The following is a 20,526-nucleotide window of genomic DNA, read 5'->3' as shown; positions in this document are numbered from 1 at the left end:
GGGAGGGTGTATATACCAATTCACTCCTATTGTTTCCATTTATCATTTGCATAATTACATTGTAATTCATAGAATAATTATCTCGTTACCCTCTGACAGGGATTGATACTATATATGGCAGAAAAAGAAAAGCTGCGAAATAAACTAGTCAGCCGTATATTGAACAGAAAATATGAATGATACTTTTTTATCAACCAATAGTAATCGAGAGCTACAAATGAGGAGATTTAATGTTATATACTATTTACAATATTATATCTATGGTTGCTTTTTATTCGCTCATAATATCGGACGTTTGCACGGTGTTTCAGCCCAGTTACTCTTTTCTCTGTATTTGTCATAGTCATGAGTTTACAATTTTGACTTCGCAGTTCTGTGTCTGGCAAACCCCGCATTACTGACTCTGAGCGCACCAAACGGTCTTTGGGTATGAGTGATATTTGTTCCGGAATAATAAATTTGACACCGATTTTCTATGTCAAAGAAGTCATTGTTGTGTATAACTGATTTCAACTCAACGGTTTCACAGTCAAGTCAAGTCAAGTCAAAGTCAAAGTCTACCACATCCTCATCCTTTATTGATCTTATCATGAAGATTGTATAAATAGACTAAAAATTCGTTCTATTTTATATTTTTTAATTTGCATCTTTTTACCCCATCTTATTCAAAAACATTATAATAATCACACTTTGAGTTACAATGGTTTTCAAATTCACTATTGATAACGTTGTGAATAAATACATTCCTCCTAATCATTTAGATAGGTTACCTAAAGTTATAGGTAGATTTCTTGGAGCTCATACTACAACTCCCAAACATGATTATTTAATCTGGTTAGAAATCTTTATTGGTAGTTTTGCTGGTATAGCTTTAATTGAAGGGGTATTTAAAAGTCATACTGTTTTCACTCATCATTCCGCTCCATTGATCATTGCCAGTTATGGAGCAACTGCCATTCTTTGTTTTAATGCAACTCAAGCTCCTTTGGCTCAACCTAGAAATGTCCTAATTGGTCATTTTATATCTGCTTTAATTGGAATTTGTATTCAAAAGCTTTTCCTGTTAAGTGAAGCTGGTAGAGCTCATTATTGGGCTAGTGGTGCTCTCAGTGTTGCTCTTTCTTCTGTTGCAATGTCAATTTGTAATTGTGTTCATCCACCCGCTGGAGCTTCGGCCCTTTTACCTTCTGCTGATGACACTATTAGAGATATGAGTTGGTGGTATTTACCTGCCCATCTTATTTCATCATGTTTAATTCTTTCTGTGGCTTTAATCACAGGAAATATCATTAGGAAATATCCTGTTTATTGGTGGTCTCCAGGCCCAGTTGGTAAACCAAAACCAGAACCAGTTGAAGCACCACCTCCAATGCTTAACAATCCACCCTCATTTTCAAGAACCAAAGAAGAATCAGATAACTCATCAAGAGAAGAAACTAAAGAAGGAGTTACTTTCGTACCTGGTTTAGACAGTATTCAAATCAATCTGCGTGAAATCTTAGTTCCTGCTGAAATGGATTTAGATGAACTTGCCATTGAATGGTTAGATACATTAAAGATCAAATTACTGGAATCTGCCACTAGAAATGATAGTGCAGTTTGAAAGACATTCGTCTTATCATTACATTAGAGATTTTATTTATTAATTTCTTAGATTTCGATCTAAAAGGATGGTATTATGTGAAAGTTATTCAATCATATCTTCTATTAATACTTTCAAAATGTCTTTGATACATTTGGAATGGCTACTTTTAAAGTAGTCATAGTGATTCGTGTTAGGGGTGCTTAATTCCTACACGGTTAATGATTTGGTGGTATTTTACTTTTTTTTTATTAATGACCAATTTTAATTTTAATGCTATTAACATAAATGTGTTGCTTTTGTTCTAGCTTTCCAAACTTTACATTCAACTTTTATAAATTTCATCCAATGTGATAATTCCCTTGAAAGTTGAATCTTCAATCTTTTCATAAATACTCTTAGCCACCTTTTCTGTTGACACAACTGGCCTAACCAATTGATTCAACATTGGTATACTATTACCAAGAATATATTGTTTACTATTATATCCACATTTTAAAAATGTAGTTACGAAATCTCCAGGAGTAACTCCTCCTCTGCATGTCCAAGTCTGCCTGGCAGAAATCGATTACTTTGTTTCAGCCAACAGAAAAACACACTCACGATTGAGGAGATTTACTGTTATATGATATTTATGCTTTCTTCTAACTCATTCATGGTAGCTTATGTTTCAGCCCTGGTGATCTTCGTTGATATTTGTCATTTTTTTAATTTCGCAGTATCTAAGACCCCGCTTAACTGACTCTGAAAACCAAAACGGCTTTCGGTATGAGTGATTTTTGTACCGGAATAATAAATTTCACACCGATTTTTCACGTCAAACAAGTCATTGTTGTGTAACCGACTTCACTTCAACGGTTTCGAGTCAAAGACAAAGTTAAAGTCATATTCATCGTCATTATCAATCATAGGTCTTATCATCAACATTCGCATACCTAGACTTAAGATTTCTTCTACTTTATTTTCATTATATATTTTTCATTTGCATATTTTTACTCCATTTTAGTCATAATCATCAATAATCATAAACACATTTTTAATTGCAATGGTTTTCAAATTCACTATTGATGACGTTCTTAATAGATACATTCCTCCTAATCGTTTAGATAGGTTACCTAAGATAATAGGTAGATTTCTTGGAGCTCACACACCAACACCTAAAGACGATTATTTAATTTGGTTAGAAATCTTTATTTCTAGTTTTGTCGGTATAGCTTTAATTGAAGGAGTATTTAAAAGTCATACTGTTTTCACTCATCATGCCGCTCCATTGATTTTTGCAAGTTATGGAGCAACTGCCATTCTTTGTTTTAACTCGAGTCTGGCACCTTTAGCACAACCTAGAAATGTCCTAGTTGGTCATTTTATATCTGCTGTAATAGGACTTTGTATTCAAAAACTCTTCCTGTTAAGTGAAGCTGGTAGAGCTAATTATTGGGCTAGTGGTGCTCTTAGTGTAGCCGTTTCTTCAGTGGCAATGTCGATTGGTAATTGTATACACCCACCTGCTGGAGCCTCAGCCCTTTTACCTTCTGCTGATTATACTGTTAGGGCCATGGGTTGGTGGTATTTACCTGCCCATCTTGTGTCTTCATGCTTAATTCTTGCTGTAGCTTTAATTACAGGAAATATCATTAGGAAATATCCTGTTTATTGGTGGACTCCTGGTCCAGTCGGTAAGCCAAAGCCTGCACCTATTGAAGCACCAGCTCCAATGCATAATAAATTATCCACATTACCAATAGTTAAAGCAGAATCAGACGGCTCATGGGTAGAAAAAACCAAAGAAGGGGTTACGTTCGTACCTGGGTTAGACAGTATTCAAATCAATCTGCGTGAAGTCTTAGTCCCTGCTGGATTGGATTTAGATGAACTTGCTATTGAATGGTTAGATACATTCAAGATCAAATTAATGGAGTCTGAATCTAGCAATGATAGTGCAGTCTAAAATAACACTAATTTCAGCTTTACATCTTATTTATTAATTTCTTAGATTTCGAGAAGAGATCTAAAAGGATGGTATTATGTGAAAGATATTCAATCATATCTTTTATTAATACTTTTCAAAATGTCTTCGATACATTTGGAATGACTACTTCTAAAGTGGTCATAGTGATTTGCGTTAGGTATTTACTTCTACACGGTTGATCATTTGGCGATATTTTATTCTTTTTATTAATGCCCAATTTAATTTAATGGTAATAACGTAATGTGTTGCTTTTGATTTTATTTATCTATTTACAAGGACTTTTATTTTTCATTTCAATCGTTAAAACATGTGTTTCCCAACCTTTACATTCAACTTTTATAAATTTCATCCAACGTGACAATTCCCTTGAAAGTTGAATCTTCAATCTTTTCATAAATACTCTTAGCCACCTTATCTGTTGACACAACTGGCCTAACCAATTGATTCAACATTGGTATACTATTACCAAGAATGTATTGTTTACTATTATATCCACATTTTAAAAATGTAGTTATATAATCCCTTGCGGTTGCTCCTCCTTCGGCATGTTTCTCTTCATACATTATTCCAGGTCTGACCGAAATCGATCTTAACCCTTCTTTACAAGATAACTCGAATTCAGCTTCTCTTTTAGTGGTGATATATCCTGAAGGCACCATAGGGACTTGTTGATCAGCGGAGATATAGATAAATGTAGGATTGGCATCAGGTACTTCTTTCTGTTCAGTTATAAAGGTATCAGCCAATAACACAGCCGAATCACGTTGAATGGCCTCGTATGAATTATGATCTTCTTCTCCCTTTTTCATGGGATTTGACCCTTTTAAACTATTAGCGAAATTTTGAATATCACTAAGGAAGTTTATATTTGAATTCATTGCTTTCTTATATGATTGATTTTCAAATAAAATCCCAACCGAATGAACTATAGTACCGAATTTGGATAATTTAGATTGATAACTCGAAGCATCGAATAAGTCAGCACTTTCCCATTCAACTTGTTTAATCCAAGGTTGATGGATTATAGCTTGAGGAGGTTCACCTGATCTTGAGAATGAAGTTACTTGATATCCTTTTTGAACCCCAATTTCACAGATTTTACGACCAAGGAAGCCATTACCTCCAAACACAGCAATTGACTTAGCTAATGACATAATGAGAGTATATATACTAAGACAATTTGAAACAATTGAATGAATGGAGATTGATGATTGGTATATGGGTTCATTTTTTTTAACATTTCAATTCTAGATTTTGTGGATGTCACCAGCTTCACTCGCAAAATTTAAAGTTGTCACTGAAAAATATTATGACAGATATCTACTACGACTACAAATATGATAAGATGATTCTATCGTAAAAGACTTTTATGCATTAATGACAGGATTAATATAAAGGTATAAACTAGAGAACTAAAATTAAAACTTAAAAAGTAAAACAAACAAAATAAATAAATGTCAAACTATGAATAAACTAATTATTCGATATCATGATGGAATTTCTTATTGAATAAGACATATTCTTCATCATTAAGTTCACCTAATACAGGCGATCTTCTAGCGTTTCTCTTTTCAGTAGATGATGATGGAGATAATGAGACAGGAGCAATAACAGGACTTGAATCTGGAGTTGAATTTTCACTTTCAACATCGGATGATGGAGGAGTTTCAACTGTTGGTTGTCTCTTTTCTGATGATGATTGTTGTGATTGTTCTTCTTGTTGTTGTCTTGAAATTGGTCTTATAAATTGGAATGGACTTTGTTCATGATATAAATTATTATCGAAGAATTGATTAAAGAAAGCTTGTTGTTGTTGTAAATATTGTTCATAAGCTTCCTTTTGTTTTTGTTCCTTTAATTTTTGTTCCTTTTTAGCTTTGATTAAGGCTTCTTTTTTAGCTTTTATTTGAGCTTCTCTTTCTTTCTTTGCATTTAATTCAGCTTCTTTTCTAGCCTTTTCAGCAGCAGCAAGTTGAGCTTCTCTTTCTCTTTTAGCTTTTAGCTCAGCTTCTTTTCTTAACTTTTCAGCAATAGCTAAAGCTTCCTTTCTAGCTTTATATTCAGCTTCTTGTCTAGCTTTAAGATCAGCAGCTTCTTGTCTAAGTTTCAATTCAGCTTCACGTCTAGCCTTTAATTCAGCTTCATGTCTAGCTTTTAACTCAGCTTCTTGTCTTGCTCTGGATTCAAATTGGCTCCTACGTAGTTGATCATAGTCAACTTCTGGACCAGCTTGTTGTTGTTGTTGTTGTTGTTGGAGTTGAGCAATTGGGAAACCAAAAGCATTAAATAAATTTTCAAAACTATCAGTATGACAAACTTTAACTCTCTTTGGGATATTAAGAATTAAGATATTTTCCGATTTATATAATTCCCAATTAATTTGATCGTATAAAATATCATCTAATTTGAATTGGAAAACTTTTTTGAATTGATCTTGTTTCAGTTGTAAGATAACATTAATGATAGATTGATTATAACTTGGGATTTTGACAACTTTAACTTCGTAATTATTGAAATTACCATAAGGTTTAAAGATTTGGATTTGATAACCGTCTTCATTTTCTATCTTCTTGACAACTCTTGGTTTGGCTTGTTGAGCTCTTAATTGTTGTTGTTTTTCTTGTTCTTGTCTTTGAGCTTCTTGAAGGAAATTAAAGAATGAATTTAAGTCATTTGGAGTAACTTGATTAGGTGAAGAACCTTGTAAGAATGGATTAATGGAGAACATTTGAAAGTAGTAGTAATAGGATTTGTTGTAGTTATAGATGTAACTGGAATGATAAGAATGATAAAATAAAATAGTAAGATTATAATTAGCCATCGATATCCTTTTATAGTATTAAAATCTCATGTTTCTATATTTGCCATCATCTATTTTCGCACCCACTAACAAATTTTCTAGAAAAGTATAGAACTGCGCAGAATTTGATCGAAGTTTAAATTTGCGACTTGAAGACAAAAATAGAATTGCATGGAACGGTAGAGAACACCTTTAAAACTATGACAAATTATGGTGACAATCTAAGATGAAATTAGTGATCGCCATCCTGTAATTCCATCATATCGCTTATAGCCTATAACCTTATAATCGGAAATACGAACTTGGCTTTGTCGTAAACTTATTCCATATTTGTAATCGCTTCTTCATATTTATTAGAAGTGATTAGATGTTGGATGTCCTGCATACAAAACCCATATGACCTGTTCCAGATTTATGGTCAGTAATAACTTTATAACCATTCAAGTTATGATTAAATATATCATATTAATCACACTTGGAATGACTTGAACTATACTTATCCAGTATTATAATTAGAATAAGTCAAAATTACTAATGTAAGACCCCTGGACTTCGTGATCCTAAATTTATTATTTCCTCGTAAATATATTGCAAACAACAGATCGTATATTCACTACTAGTGGGCGTATGAATAAAATATACGAGACACACTATCAACTTGTATACTATTTCACTAAAGGTGATCACTAAGCTCAAATAGATATTCAATCTAATATTATTTATAGAGTTATATTCCGTAAATGGAAATAAAAATGGTTAATTTTAAATCCCATAGTACTTTGTCCAAAAAAAGATTTCTAAATTTAAATGCAAAAAGCTATATTTAGATTTGGTTATTGAGATGATGATTTAATATATAAAGAAGTGATTAAATTGCATACAAATTTAGATTTATAGTTCAGTTTTATTTGAGCTTTTACATGGATAAGCCTTTTCAACCTATTCTGTTATTTCAACTATTCAATCAATTCACTGGTGAATTGACTGACAAATCTAATATACTCTGTCCCAACTTTTGCATCATTTTTACAAATCACACATAATGACGGATATAAAAATTGATGAAAAGAAACCAAGTATTAATCACAATGGGATTCAAAAAAGATTAATTATTTCAATCTTGGGAACTGTTTTATTATTAATTAGTTTCCTTGCATTACCACATCTTAAATCAAATTATATTAATACCTTAATAAATAGATTCCATGGAAATTGTCAAAACGATTATTTAGTAATTGGAGGAAGTACCATTCCATTAATACAACCTACAACCACCGAATTAGCAGATGAGATGGTTAGAAGAGACGTTTTGGCTGTTAATGGAACCATTGGAAATTCTACAAATTCATCCTATGGTGGAGTACCTTTAACAACTGCGTTAGATAATCCAGCTACAACTTCATTTAATGGTGGTGGAGGTGGGACTTTAGTTCTAACTGCCACTTCATATACAACGACTTTTGATACCACTCATGTTTCTGCTAGTAGTGGAGGATTATCAACAGGTGCAAAAGCAGGTATTGGAGCTGGGATTGGGGTGGCTGCCTTAGTAGCTTTAGGATTTGTATTATTCTACTACAGAAGATGGAATAAAAAATCAAAATCAGAAGTAAAACCTAAATCTTCTACTTATAACTATGCTCATATGAAAAATAATGATAATAATACTAGTACTGATTCTAATATTAAAGATAGTCATCAACATATAGAGGAGCAACATAATAACATTGAAATTCATGATGAAGATGGAAATGTCATTATTGAATGAATGAATAAGTAAATAATAATTTAAACCTTGTAGACTATTTATCTTATTAACTAATTGAATACACATATATTGAATTAATATTGCAATCTATCCTAATTCGGTAACAGTTTTGTCATGGGGTCGCGATCACACTTTTTTTTAGCGTAAGCATTTTTTTTAGCGTAAGCAGGGAAATTAAAAAAAAGGGGGGCCGGGGCACAGGGGACAGTTTAGCTCAGCTCAGCTCAGCGTAAGTCAGTGAAACAAAGACGAGACGAGAGTTAAGCACTTGACAACAACTCTAATACTTCAATCGTCTGTTTAATTTAGAACGACTCCTTTCAAACTATAATTATTTGAATGATATATGTTTTCTATCGATCAATATGTAATGTAAATATGGCTATATTAACAATAGAAATTCGTCTAACTGTAAATCAGTTTCTACTATATTGTTACTAAAAATAGAATGTCACTAAATCAAAAAAAAATTTTATTACTAACTCTAAAACAAAGAAACAAAACACGTTAAAACTCTTACTACTGATTGTATTCACCTCACTAAATATGAAGTTTAACGATCTTTTTATTTGAGGAGAATGTGGTATAGTAGATAAATAATAAGTAAACATTACTTTTTTTAAATATAAGTGGAATGATATGGCTTTATAAAACCTAATCTTCTTGTCACTTTATTCTAATCTGCTATTCTACATTAGTGATATATCCCTTTTATATATCCTACTTGATACTACATCTAATCAAACTTTGTGTGTTAATATTACCTACATACCATTTCCCATTCATTTCCGTTAGGCTAAGCCAATTTTTAAGAACTAAAACAAAAAAAATTTTTTTTTTTCCTCGTAACTTTTTCAACTCAAAATCAAAATTATTTATTACTGTTCAAGACATATTATCAATCGTTCTTTTTATCTTAATCCTGTTTAGATCTCGTTATCATCACATTCATTTATTCATCGATTCATCATGAAGGAAGGAATCTTAACCCATTCGAATGGTAATCCTACCAAACTTCAAAATCCAATTTCAAAATGGTCTTCATATCGTACTATAATATTCGTACCTATAATAATCATAGGTTTATTTTCAACATTCATCTATTCTTATCATAATTCAAATCCAATCCATTTATGTTATCTTCATAGTGAATTAGAAACTACTTCCACTTCTGAAAGTTCATATATATCTAATAATAGTTCAGTATCTTCTTTATCTCAACCTCTGATAACTTCTATATTAGAAAAAGTGGATGACAAAGTGGCCATTGAAAAGAGGTATACTTTTACTTCCTATTATTATAGTGATAATCAATTATTCACTACTGTTGTTACTAATAATACTTCTAATGGAAATGGTAACGGTAATGGAAATGGTAACGGTAATGGAAATGGTAATGGAAACGGAAATGGCAATGGAAACGGAAATGGGAACAGTTCACTGAGTTCATCACTAGTCAGCTCCCTGTCCTCTTTAACTTCAAGTTCAAGTTCTTCTGTCTATTCATCCCCATCATCAAGCTCGGTTTTCTCATCACCTGAAACCTCATCTTCATCTTCAACCGAACATAGCACTTCTTATGATATTCCATCATCAACTACTTCATCAACTACTTCCTCTTCTTCTTCATCCTCCTCCTCCTCATCTACAGAACAAGCTTCCTCCACTGATACTACTTCTTCAAGTTCCTCCGATTCAGATGTATCCACTTCTCATTCAACCACCGAATTCAGTTCAACTATAAGTGGTAGAGTCGTGGTTGTAACCAGTACTTCCATTGTCACCACCACTCCAACTCCATCAGCTGCTAGTAACTCTGATAGTCATAGTAGTTCAGGTGGTTTATCAAGCACCAACAGAATCGTTGTCGGTGTAGTTGTCGGTGTTGGTGGTTGTATTTTAATTGGTATAATCAGTCTTTTATATTATATCAAAAAGAAGTCAAACAGTCAATATCAAGGTGGTTGGACATTTTGGAAAAAGAGTGAAAAAGATGAATTATTTAACGGTGAATTGGGAGTTAGAGATAGAAATATTAATCAAGGTTCTAATTTTTAGTTCTCCCTTCAAAATAATCTAACAAAATAATCTTACAAAGTATGAATAAAAATAAAAATTTTACAATCCATAAAACTTCGAGTTACCTAATAAAATAACAAAAACCGGAATCCTACTAACATTCCAAACTATCAAATCTCAAGTTTAAAATGATACCCTCTAACTTTCTCCCACCTTGTTTCTTTTACGTTCAATCAAAAATAACTTTCTTTTCTTTTCTTTTCTCCCAACCCTTGTTTTTTTGTACTTTTAATTTACCCTTTTTTTATCGATTAGTGTTAATAGTCTATATAGATCTATAAATGAATATTATTCAATGTTTTCAAGCTAGTCAAACATGTTGTAGATGTCGTTATTGGAATATTTGTTATAGGAATTCAAAATTCAACTCACGTGAAAATCTTTAATACGCGTCTAACGAAATTTTATTTTTCAATCATACTAGAAAGATCATATTTCATCATTTCAACAGTAAGATATAATTTCCATAGACTTATAAACAGAGGGGCATAATATGGTGCTGTATTCAGTATATCAACAGATCACTAACGATCCAGAACATACCTACAAACTAATGCAATTACCGCCTGATTTATTGGAATATATAACTAACAACGACAAAGAAGAATTAGTTCTCAAATCATCAATAACTTCAGATAATTTAGTAGTTTGTTCAAATTCAAAGACGTGGAGATTAAGACAGATGAATCATTCCAATACGGCTTTGATATGTGATAATTTGAATATCAACGTTAATAATAAATTTACCGATCCATTGGTTGAAACTGGAGATCAACAACAACAATTTGATAATAAATTAGTGGGATTCAGTCAATGTTCTTATGAGTATGAGTTGTCGAGTACGGAGGGAATCATTGATATAACTGATTTACCAAGACATTCAGGAGATCAATTGAGCGATGATACGCTTAATGTTGATACGTTGGATTGGTCATTACAACAATTGATTGATAATTCACCTATATCTTCCCAAGAGTTCTTTACTAAATGGTATGAATATGGAGGATGTATCATAAATGACAAAGTTCATATTCTTACTAATGAATTCATTACCGAGATATTGTATGGTTGTATTACTATTCTAATCCTGGAGAATATTAATTATAATGATGATATTGAGATATTGAATTTTATTCAATTAATCCTAATGCAAGATGAAACAATGAATCAATCTATAATGGAGACTATAATCCATAAATTCGGACATGAAATCAAAGAAGATACATTTAAATTAGATCATGCCAAGATATCGAAATGGTTCGGAATCCAACAATTAGCAAAATCGCTGGGAAATCTTATAAATAAGAAAGAATTCCTTTTACATTGGAAATCATCCTTACCATCATTCTACAACGTATCATTAGATATCCAAGATCTTCGAGGGAATTACTGTTCTCCCATCGAGGATAAGATCTTATACGTCAATGCTTCAGATTTAGCCACATCAAATCTTTCGGTAAGGTTTGTTCAATTATTTCAGTTGGATAAGAATTGGAATTATGATGATTTTATTCCATTCATAGCTGATTTCGTACCGAATGGGAAGAAAGTTGATTCTGTAATTTTGAAATATGCCAGAAAGAAGAAAATCACCAAGGATAAATATTTAATCGTACCTCGTTAAAACTGTTTATAGTCTTGTGCAAGTAGTGTAAATAAATGAGTAAAGATGATTCTGAATCATAATTTTTGATTTTTGCGACTCGCAACCGAATTCGATTCGAAAAATTTTGATAAAGTTTAAACTATATGTAATTACAAAGTAAACTTCAACTCATTATAGAAGTGGGATTACCTTTCAGTATGGATAATCTGACCTTCATAGTATCATTGATAGTAAGTATCTTTTAATTCAACCGAATTCTTCTTTAACAAACAAAAACACGACTAACACATTTAAAAGAGTGGAGCTTGCGCTGGGACTTCAACTGATCTTGCATTCTTCCCTATTGATACTTTAAAAACAAGATTACAAGCCAAAGGAGGATTTTTCCAGAATGGAGGATGGCATGGGATATATAAAGGGTTAGGATCTTGTGTAGTTGCATCAGCTCCTTCTGCTTCATTATTTTTCATCACTTATGATTCTATGAAAATTTATACCAAACAATCAAATTATTTCCTGCCTGCTCAATGTCATATGATAAGTGCTTCATGTGGTGAAATAGCAGCTTGTTTGGTAAGAGTGCCTGCTGAAGTCATTAAACAAAGAACTCAAACTGGTATTTTAGGTATCAATGGTAAATCAACTTCATTATCTAATTTTCTTTATATTTTACAAAATAAATCGGGTGAAGGGGTTATAAAAGGATTATATCGAGGATGGAATACTACTATCATGAGAGAAATACCATTTACCGTCATTCAATTCCCCTTATATGAATATTTAAAAGTAAGATGGTCAGAAACCACGGCCAATAAAGATATATCATTACTTAGAGGAGCTATATGTGGATCGATAGCAGGAGGAATAGCTGCAGCAGCCACTACTCCATTAGATGTGATTAAAACAAGAATTATGTTGAATAAAGAAAGAATCAGTTTGGGTAATTTGGTCAAGACTATGATTAAAGAAGAAGGATATAAATCATTCTTGAATGGAATTGGACCTCGAACTTGTTGGATTAGTGCTGGTGGAGCTATATTTTTAGGATGTTATGAATTAGTGCATACAAATTTAACGGCTTATAACCAAACCAAAGTTAAAGCTACCCTTTCAGCATAAATAGAATAGAACATAGAGTCATATATACATACATACAGTTTATAGACATAATAATTATTAATCAAAAATTTAAACTTATCAGATTATCGGGTATAGAATCGGAATCGGAGACGTAAGTCCTTCTCACGACATTATCTGATGGAGAAAAGAGAAAAAGTCTCGATGTCGTTCATGATGATTAATTCAAAGGGGAGAACAGACAAACAGTGAGAAAATAGAAAAAACGAAGTCAAACTTAAAAATCTATCAGAAACGGGATTTGATTTGAATTCGATTTTAAGTTCATTTCATTATTGCTATATTTGTTTTGCTGTCGATCGTGGTTTATATAGTGTATCCCACATAGCTGAGTCAATCAATCAATCAAATATCTGATTCAAAATGTTAGGAAATCAACTTAAATCTTTGAGTTTCCAAGTTGCAAAGCATGGATCTTTATTCAAAGTTGGCAGCAATAATGCCATACGTCAATTCTCAAAGATATCTAGAACTTCATTAGCTACTAATACCACTACTGGAGAACTTCATGTTTCAACTCCTATTGATCCACCTTCTCTTCATCCTCCTGAAGGTTCATCTGTATCTTTAAAAAACTCATCTAGAGATGATTCTCAATTTGGTACTAGACCCATCTATTTAGATGTTCAAGCTACTACCCCAACTGATCCAAGAGTATTGGATAAAATGTTGGAATTCTATACTGGATTATATGGTAATCCTCATTCAGCAACCCATGCTTATGGTTGGGAAACTGATAAAGAAGTTGAAAAAGCTCGTGGATATATTGCTGATGTTATCGGAGCCGATCCAAAAGAAATCATTTTTACATCTGGTGCCACTGAATCAAATAATATGGTGGTTAAGGGTATACCAAGATTTTATAAAAAGACCAAAAAACATATCATTACTACTCAAACTGAACATAAATGTGTTTTAGATTCAGCTAGACATATGCAAGATGAAGGGTTTGATGTCACTTATTTACCAGTTAATGAACAAGGTTTAATCAGTTTAGATGATTTAACAAATGCTATAAGAAAAGATACTATCTTAGTTTCCATTATGGCTGTTAATAATGAAATTGGAGTTATTCAACCTTTAAAAGAAATTGGTAAAATTTGTCGTGAAAATAAAATCTTTTTCCATGCTGATGGTGCTCAAGCCTTTGGTAAAATTAAACTTGATGTTAATGAAATGAATATTGATTGTTTATCAATCTCATCTCATAAAATTTATGGTCCAATGGGTATTGGTGCTTGTTATATTAGAAGACGTCCAAGAGTAAGATTAGATCCAATCATTTCTGGTGGTGGTCAAGAAAGAGGTTTAAGATCAGGTACTTTAGCTCCTCCATTAGTTTGTGGTTTTGGTGAAGCCGCAAGACTTGTTAAAGAAGAAATGGAATATGATCAAGCCCATATTCATAAACTTTCTGAAAAATTAAAGAATGGTTTATTATCAATTCCTTCTACTCAATTAAATGGTTCTCCTGATCCAGCTTCTCAATATGCTGGTTGTGTTAATATTTCTTTCGCTTATATTGAAGGTGAATCTTTATTAATGGCCTTAAAAGATATTGCTTTATCTTCCGGTTCAGCCTGTACATCTGCTTCATTAGAACCTTCATATGTTTTACATGCTTTAGGGGCTGATGATGCTTTAGCTCATTCTTCTATTAGATTCGGTATTGGAAGATTTACCACTGAAGAAGAAATCGATTATGTCATCAAAGCTATTCACGAAAGAGTTGATTTCTTAAGAAAAATGTCCCCATTATGGGAAATGGTTCAAGAAGGTATTGATTTAGATTCCATAGAATGGAGTGGTCATTAAAGCTGGCTGGTGTTAAGTAGAGTATGAGGTTTGTTTTTTTAGCGACACTTATGTTTTTTTTATTATCATTATCATTATTATTATGGGTAATCTCTCTCTATTATTGTTATAGTTTTAGCCTTTTTATTTTCTTCTGTAAGTAGTTTTAAAATACATTTTTATCCAAAAATTAATCGTATAATTCAATTAATCTTGGCAAGTAAGTGAATAATGAATAGGGTTCAGTCTAATTTTGTGTTTATCATCGCTATGCCGTTACCGGATTTTTCTGGGACTGAGCAAAAAAACGTCACCAAACCTTTTGAGGACTGAAAAATTTCGAATCAGTAAATTATGACTCTATCAACTTCTTCATCCTTTTCCTTTCCTTTTCAATTCGTTAGACTTATAATATATATCTCATCATGTCTGTAACTACTAAGACTATTACAATTCTTCCAGGTGACCATGTTGGTACCGAAATCTGTAATGAAGCCATCAAGGTTTTAAAAGCCATTGAAGAACATACCCCACATCAAAACATAAAATTCGAATTCAAGCATCATTTAATTGGAGGTGCTGCCATTGATGCCACTGGAGTTCCATTACCTGACGATTCCTTAGCTGCCGCCAAGCAATCTGATGCTGTTTTATTAGGAGCTGTCGGTGGTCCAAAATGGGGTACTGGTGCTGTTAGACCTGAACAAGGTTTATTAAAAATCAGAAAAGAATTAAACTTATATGCTAATTTAAGACCATGTAATTTTGCTTCTGATGCTTTATTAGAATTATCTCCATTAAAATCTGAAGTTGTGAAAGGTACTAATTTCACTGTTGTTCGTGAATTAGTTGGTGGTATATATTTTGGTGAAAGACAAGAACAAGATGAATCAGAAGATAATGAAACTGCTTGGGATACTGAACAATATACCGTGGCTGAAGTATCTAGAATCACTAGAATGGCTGCATTTATGGCTTTACAACATAATCCACCTTTACCAATCTGGTCATTGGATAAAGCAAATGTTTTAGCTTCATCAAGATTATGGAGAAGAACTGTCGATAAAGTTATTACTGAAGAATTCCCAACTTTAAAAGTTCAACATCAATTAATTGACTCAGCTGCTATGATCTTAGTTCAATCTCCAAGTAAATTAAATGGTATTGTTATAACTTCAAATATGTTTGGTGATATTATATCCGATGAAGCTTCCGTCATTCCTGGTTCTTTGGGTCTTTTACCTTCAGCTTCCTTATCTTCGTTACCAGATACCAACAAAGCTTTTGGTTTATATGAACCATGTCACGGTTCTGCTCCAGATTTACCTGAAAATAAAGTAAATCCAGTCGCTACCATCTTATCTGTGGCTATGATGTTAAGATTATCATTAGATTCACTTAAAGAAGCTGCTGCTTTAGAAGAAGCTGTTCGTCAAGTTTTAGATTCAGGAATTAGAACTGCCGATTTAAGAGGTACAAGCTCTACTAAAGAAGTTGGTGAAGCTATTGTAGAAGCTTTGATCAAAATTTTAAAATCTTCTGCTTAATAATGTTTATAGTTTTTTATTTAATTCGACTTTTATATATATATGCTTGGTTTGTGTTAAACTTACAAAAATGAAAATGAATAAATTAATGATCTTATTTAGGCATGCGACTAGACCTATATATGCTACTACTATAACCATATTACTGTAAAGAGAAGTCTCCAAAATCCAAGGTTTGGTTTAAATATTCTGACAAGTAGGCTACTGAATCGTCTCTCGTTATAAAACTAGGTATTGAGATATCTCTAGACACTTCTCCAAATCCAGATCTTGGTGGTTGAGGTTGAAAATCATGGATGATAATGGTACCTTCACTAGATGAAGATGTCATGGTTTGAATTGAAGTTATTTTGTTTTGAAAACCAGCGGCATTGTTATTATTGGAATTGGTGTTGCTATTATTGTTATTGTGATGTTCAATGATTGAATTCATAGAATTATTAAATTCGTCCGGTGAAAAGAATTCATCTTCTGAACTAGTTAAAGTTATTTGACTAAAGTTATGTTTAGGAATATTTTGAATACTGTTCGATAAAGTTGATGGTTTATAAACAAAGCTAGGCACTCTTCCAGAACTAGAGAATTTAGCATCTATTTGTTTGCTTAATGCAGTTGCATATTCAGATGGCGTCAATGATTGCTGAGATATATCTCTCAATTGTGGTTTAAAAAACTTTTCAACAGGAGCCACAAACTCCTGTTGCTTAATGACAGCTGTGGGTTGTGGCACTGGATCAGATTTAACTTCTGGAATATCTTGGACGGTGATATAAGCTTCAAAGCTTTTATCTTCTGGGGTTGGAGGAGGAGAAGGTTCCTTTATGTTTTGAATAGCATTCATGTGAATGACATCATCAATGGAAGTTGGTGGTTTAATTGGATCAACTCCAGAGTCTTCACGACTAAATGAAATAGGTACCCAATTGGTTTCTCCATCCGCATAGAAGTCTTCTTCTTTAAAATTTCCAACTGGAATCTGTGAAAGCCTGTGAAATTGATTACTTGAAGTTGATTTAATAGAATTGGAATGACTCCCAAAAGCTTTCTCTTTAGCTGGTACTTCTTTCGTCAATACAACTGCTGATTGTAATAATTTAGTACTTGCTGGTTCCTGGGTTACAATTTTCTTTGGAGCTTCTGGAGCAACATAAGCCTTATTGATGACCACTGGCTCAAGCTTCAATGGTTCTTTTACCTGAGAAGGTACTTCTTTTGCAACCTTTGTGACTTTGACTGAACTGGCTTTCTGTAATTCTGGATTTGGTTTATAAATCTTTTTGTATTCCTTCTTTTCACCTTGGGGGATATAACCATTTTCTTTGACTTGACTAACATCAGGGGATACTTTACCAGTATTTTTTCGTTTAAATGCTTGGAATATCGTCTGAACAAAAGATCTTCTTCTTTTGGCCTTTTGAGTTTTAGATAATGGTTCCTCTTTCATTTCTTTCTTCTCTATTGTTAACTTCTTCTCTTCGGGTTGAACGTTAGTTGTAACGTTTGTTACTTTCTTGGTTAAATAACTTTCTGGAATTGAAAGAGCTTCACTGAGAGTTTTCTTATGAGTCTTTCTCTCTATTAAAGGTATTGGCTTTACTCGATCTTGCTTTTCTCTTAATTCTTCTTTCAATTTTTCAATGTCAGAATTCATAAATGTATCTAATACATATTTGATATCTTGTCCAGTAGCTTCAATAGCATGATTAGATATAGAATTTGATGATTTGAAAACACAAGCGTAGAAATTACCGACAAACTCTTTAATAACTTTCTGAAAATCTTGAATCTCACAAGTCAGTCTAGATTTGAATATTCCAAATTTATCGACCGCTTTGATTCTAACCAAGCCATCAGTCACGAGATTAGCATGAATTATCAAATCTAAATAAGGATGATCTGTGAAATAGACCTCAGTATCTTTGATTTTCATATTCAAAAATAACGCAATTGGAGATTTGCATGTTTCAGCTTCATAAACTGAGACATCATGAGCAGTAGAGTATAGACTCAAATTAGGAGTATCACTTCTAAACAAATGGAATGGCTGACTTTTCAATAATACTCTAGCTTTATTAATCAATTTAAGTATGGAAGTACTATTGTGCAATTCACTTCTCTTGGTATTTATGACTTCAAAATTCTTGGAAAACTTTCTCTCTTCTTGATTTGTACTATTAAAACCATTCTGATGTTTACTGAGGAAACGAAGCAAGTCAGACTCTGTTCCATCAGAGCCAACTGCTTTATATGAAGTGACCAAAACATCATTTATATCACACCAATTTGTAACTTGCATATCTGGGAACAAAGAAAGATTTGGAAGAGGTTTTTCATTAATTAATGAATGCATTAAGATGTCTGGTATCGAAAGGTTCTTACTAGAGCCATCCCTTAAATAGTAAGAATTATCAACGATAGTTATGAATAATAAATGATCGGAAAAGATAATCAAAATTTCGATATCATGTATACCTTCTGATTTAACATTTTTCAATTTAAAGATACCAACAACTTTTCTAGATAACCAACCATACTGTAACTCGCTGGGCCATTTACTGGCTAATTCTGTTAGTATTTTACCAGTTGGTGTAAATATTCTTTGTCTTGGATCAATGGATAATTGATTTTCTTCACCTCCAAAGGCATCAATGACTTCAATAGATCTACTGAAATATGTTTGGAAGAGTTTAGCTTCTTCGTCACTTTCACTATTTACCCCAAGTATGACTTTTTCAGATCGTATTGTTTCTTGTAATCTTTTTAAAATTAACTTGAATCTAGGTAATTCCATTAATGAACCAGAAACTATAGACTCTACCCCTCTGTAACTATAACCACCTTGATTAATGGAATCATTCTCAAACACATTGGAACGATTCTTTTTATTGAATCTATCAATCTTGGATGAGAAATTTCTTAAATTTGCTTCATGTCTAATGAATGGTTTATAAAAATATGGCAATATCATATTCATAACTTTCATGACTTCCATATAACCGTAGCTATGAGCTTTGCTCAAAGCATCATGCAAAATACAATTGATTCTTGTTATTTCGTCAATTGTGGGTGGGAAAACTTGATTAAGCTTGGCTATACCTGTATTAGCAGTCGATGACAAGACACTAATCCTTAGAGGGATTATGAAGTTTTGTAATAAATTAACTAATCCCATAGTGAAGTTAGCCTGAACTGTGATTAACTCGGTGACAACAGAATCTATTAAATGACTATTAACTTTAGTTGGAGCATAGTTTGCAGTAGTAGGAACAATATATTCAATTTGCATTGCTTCTGGTGAATATTCAAGTAATGGATCAAACAATTGTTCCAACTGTTCACCAATTAGGAACACGAGTCTGTTATTGTTATTTATGGCTCTTTGATCAGAGTTATCGTAGACAATATCTAATAAGACAGAATCCAATTGATGCAGCTGTAATAAACCAATTTGTGTAAGCTTGAGACCAACTTCTTCTGGAGTCTTGTTCTCTAACAAGATCATGGATTCAGCTAAAGAGCCTGCATTAGTCTCATCCCACGATCTATTTAATTCTATGGATCCACTATGGTTAGAAAGTCTGTTATAATTCTTTAAATTGGTTATGGCTAAAGCTCTTTTCACTGGTGATTGTTGTGATTGTTCAGATAAATTTTCACAACTAGGCCAGAATCTTGAGTTGGGATCTAATTTCATATTGTCATAGGAAGTTAAACCGAATTTTGTTAATGCTTTGGTACTTATTTTATTAGTCTTCAAATGGTTGTAAACCATGACTATTACATCTTCAAATAATTCCTTATCATGGCCAACATAGAAAGCAGCCAGAGGGAACATTCTCACATAGTCGTTTATAGTGGTTATATGGGAGTTATCTTTATGTTCAGCATCATATTGACCAGATAAGGGAGGTATATCTATTGAAGTAAGGTCTGTAGATTTAGGAATTGACTGTGAAACATTGGTTGAATTATTGATCGATTGGTCACGTTTTGAACTATTGAAAAATGCTTCATCATGCTCTCTAGAAGCATACCTTTGGTATATTCCCATTGGAGCTCTTCGTTATCTAGTATTAAAGTGGAAAAGATCGTAGATAGCAATTGGTTATATTAAAATTGATATAGTCTAACAATTATTTTTCAACCAATTCCCCAAAATGTAAACATAAACAAAAGTCACGTGCCGCTGCAATCATTTCCTAATTAGGCAAGAGGCATAATAGAAGCTTATTTAACAATAAAGA

General features: G+C 32.6%; 11 protein-coding genes across 11 annotated transcripts; 8 read left to right on the top strand and 3 right to left on the bottom strand. All coding sequences in view use genetic code 12, as the record gives it.

The window, feature by feature from the left end:
* Window positions 1-700: 700 nt before the first annotated feature.
* DFJ63DRAFT_311061 (HPP family protein) lies at window positions 701-1,603 on the top strand (the record flags this gene model as incomplete). Its single annotated transcript, XM_064905698.1, has 1 exon — window positions 701-1,603. The coding sequence occupies one exon, from the start codon at window positions 701-703 to the stop codon at window positions 1,601-1,603; it is 903 nt and encodes a 300-aa protein (XP_064765257.1).
* Window positions 1,604-2,627: 1,024 nt separating this feature from the next.
* On the top strand, window positions 2,628-3,530 carry DFJ63DRAFT_311060 (HPP family protein; the record flags this gene model as incomplete). Its single annotated transcript, XM_064905697.1, has 1 exon — window positions 2,628-3,530. The coding sequence occupies one exon, from the start codon at window positions 2,628-2,630 to the stop codon at window positions 3,528-3,530; it is 903 nt and encodes a 300-aa protein (XP_064765256.1).
* Window positions 3,531-3,880: 350 nt separating this feature from the next.
* DFJ63DRAFT_282914 (ubiquinone biosynthesis protein) lies at window positions 3,881-4,705 on the bottom strand (the record flags this gene model as incomplete). The annotated part of the gene is made up of 1 exon (XM_064904681.1): window positions 3,881-4,705. One exon carries the CDS (start codon window positions 4,703-4,705, stop codon window positions 3,881-3,883), a length of 825 nt encoding a protein of 274 aa, XP_064765255.1.
* Window positions 4,706-5,028: 323 nt separating this feature from the next.
* On the bottom strand, window positions 5,029-6,279 carry DFJ63DRAFT_333367 (uncharacterized protein; the record flags this gene model as incomplete). Its single annotated transcript, XM_064907845.1, has 1 exon — window positions 5,029-6,279. The coding sequence occupies one exon, from the start codon at window positions 6,277-6,279 to the stop codon at window positions 5,029-5,031; it is 1,251 nt and encodes a 416-aa protein (XP_064765254.1).
* A 1,114-nt stretch (window positions 6,280-7,393) lies between these two features.
* Window positions 7,394-8,119, top strand: DFJ63DRAFT_311057 (uncharacterized protein; the record flags this gene model as incomplete). Its single annotated transcript, XM_064905696.1, has 1 exon — window positions 7,394-8,119. The coding sequence occupies one exon, from the start codon at window positions 7,394-7,396 to the stop codon at window positions 8,117-8,119; it is 726 nt and encodes a 241-aa protein (XP_064765253.1).
* A 484-nt stretch (window positions 8,120-8,603) lies between these two features.
* On the top strand, window positions 8,604-10,434 carry DFI1 (Dfi1p). Its single transcript, XM_064908853.1, has one exon. The coding sequence runs from the start codon at window positions 9,089-9,091 to the stop codon at window positions 10,175-10,177; it is 1,089 nt and encodes a 362-aa protein (XP_064765252.1). The 5' UTR covers window positions 8,604-9,088; the 3' UTR covers window positions 10,178-10,434.
* A 257-nt stretch (window positions 10,435-10,691) lies between these two features.
* Window positions 10,692-11,822, top strand: DCC1 (Dcc1p; the record flags this gene model as incomplete). Its single annotated transcript, XM_064905695.1, has 1 exon — window positions 10,692-11,822. One exon carries the CDS (start codon window positions 10,692-10,694, stop codon window positions 11,820-11,822), a length of 1,131 nt encoding a protein of 376 aa, XP_064765251.1.
* Window positions 11,823-11,912: 90 nt separating this feature from the next.
* DFJ63DRAFT_39062 (uncharacterized protein) lies at window positions 11,913-13,114 on the top strand. The gene is made up of 2 exons (XM_064908846.1): window positions 11,913-12,034; window positions 12,102-13,114. Exons 1-2 carry the CDS (start codon window positions 12,002-12,004, stop codon window positions 12,921-12,923), a joined length of 855 nt encoding a protein of 284 aa, XP_064765250.1. The 5' UTR covers window positions 11,913-12,001; the 3' UTR covers window positions 12,924-13,114.
* Window positions 13,115-13,304: 190 nt separating this feature from the next.
* SPL1 (Spl1p) lies at window positions 13,305-14,756 on the top strand (the record flags this gene model as incomplete). Its single annotated transcript, XM_064905694.1, has 1 exon — window positions 13,305-14,756. The coding sequence occupies one exon, from the start codon at window positions 13,305-13,307 to the stop codon at window positions 14,754-14,756; it is 1,452 nt and encodes a 483-aa protein (XP_064765249.1).
* A 202-nt stretch (window positions 14,757-14,958) lies between these two features.
* On the top strand, window positions 14,959-16,353 carry LEU2 (3-isopropylmalate dehydrogenase). The gene has a single exon (XM_064908844.1). It carries the CDS (start codon window positions 15,161-15,163, stop codon window positions 16,280-16,282), a length of 1,122 nt encoding a protein of 373 aa, XP_064765248.1. The 5' UTR covers window positions 14,959-15,160; the 3' UTR covers window positions 16,283-16,353.
* A 1,178-nt stretch (window positions 16,354-17,531) lies between these two features.
* On the bottom strand, window positions 17,532-20,333 carry DFJ63DRAFT_274275 (uncharacterized protein; the record flags this gene model as incomplete). The annotated part of the gene is made up of 1 exon (XM_064904587.1): window positions 17,532-20,333. A coding segment is annotated over one exon (2,802 nt), but the record flags the coding sequence as incomplete, so codon positions are not given.
* Window positions 20,334-20,526: the final 193 nt, after the last annotated feature.

Source organism: Scheffersomyces coipomensis (genome assembly GCF_036884675.1).
Source record: "Scheffersomyces coipomensis strain NRRL Y-17651 chromosome Unknown DFJ63scaffold_1, whole genome shotgun sequence".
Lineage (NCBI taxonomy): Eukaryota > Fungi > Ascomycota > Pichiomycetes > Serinales > Debaryomycetaceae > Scheffersomyces > Scheffersomyces coipomensis.
Note: the sequence above shows the minus strand (reverse complement) of the source record. Positions and strands in the feature narration are given on the sequence as shown.